Source organism: Austrofundulus limnaeus, unplaced genomic scaffold (genome assembly GCF_001266775.1).
Source record: "Austrofundulus limnaeus strain Quisiro unplaced genomic scaffold, Austrofundulus_limnaeus-1.0 Scaffold1094, whole genome shotgun sequence".
In the NCBI taxonomy this organism is placed as follows: domain Eukaryota; kingdom Metazoa; phylum Chordata; class Actinopteri; order Cyprinodontiformes; family Rivulidae; genus Austrofundulus; species Austrofundulus limnaeus.
In genome coordinates, this window is record NW_013953496.1 from 16,454 (window position 1) to 17,666 (window position 1,213).

General features: G+C 36.1%; 1 protein-coding gene across 1 annotated transcript in view; it reads left to right on the top strand.

Annotated features, from left to right (window-relative positions):
* Positions 1-1,213, top strand: part of LOC106534123 (calmegin) — a gene marked incomplete at its 3' end in the record, with an annotated part of 2,478 nt that continues 1,265 nt past the window's right edge. Inside the window, 2 exon segments of the mRNA XM_014030645.1 lie at positions 1-188; positions 451-513. Coding sequence (XP_013886099.1) covers positions 451-513 — 63 coding nt within the window.

Consider the following 1,213-nt stretch of genomic DNA (forward strand, 5'->3'; position numbering starts at 1 on the left):
GTGTGTGTGTGTGTGTGTGTGTGTGTGTGTGTGTGTGTGTGTGTGTGTGTGTGTGTGTGTTAACTGCAGTGTAATAATGTGGTAACTGTATAACTAGTTGTGTTAGCAGTGATTTAGGACCAAAGTCCACCTCCACTACAACAGAGCAGGAAGAGACTTGAGGAAACACAGAAAACTGTTATAAAAAGGTAAAAATGATTTAATTTACTCTTCCTACTCAACGTTTTCATGCTTTCTTTTGTCTTTATTCACACCTAATTTCTTTTTACAGAGAAGTATGTTTCTAGTTTGTTTTTCTTCCTCTCTTTCCCTGTCTGAACTGAATTACTGTCAGAAATCATTAAACCTTTGYGTTTTCTTGTATCCAGTCTTTAATTGTCGTCTTCTCAAAGACATTTTGTGGTTGTGTTGAAGTARCTTGCCTTTAAAACCAGTATTTGTGTTTTCCAGATGGAGAACAGTTTGGTGATGATGTGTGTGATGCTGCTGGCTCCAGTGTCTGCTGCTGAACAGGTGAGACTTTCTGTAGTTTTTACCTAATCCCTACAGTTAACAACAGTTTATCACACATACACTACTGTAATAACCAGCTGCTGCAAACATGTCAAAAGGTCAGCCACAGAGAGTTTGTCTCTGTGTGTGTCTGTTAGCAAAACATCTCAAGAACAACTAGCCAGGTTTAAATGAAGTTTTCAGAAAAATAATAATTTATCTACATTTACTTAGAGGGGATTTCCACCTGTAAATTCACGGCAAAATCAATCAAGAATAGCTCCAGAGTTATAAGGTCTAAATGCTAACTCTTGGTACCTCCTGTAAAGGTCAGATCTTAGTGAAACCACTGTTGTAACTCTTACTGTGTCTGAGTTATTTGTGATTAAATAAAGAAAAGTTGTAATTTTTTTAGCCTAGCCTAAAAGTTTTTTTTTAAATCAACAGTGCAAAACACAATGAAAACTCTTGTGAAAACCCAGGAATGTCCTTAGATTTTATACATCTACATCTTGAGAAAAATCGTAGCAAAGTAGGACTGAATAAGTTGAAGTWWATTCATCTCACAAAGGTTTTAGTGAGCAGTGTGCCAGGTGGACATGGCATTTTRGCACCATTTAGCCAAATGTACCCAAAACTGTGTCAAATGTGTTTTTTACTTTATAAAAGAGAATCTGGTTTAATAAAAGTGTTGATTTCTATTGTAGGACTCATTGTGCAT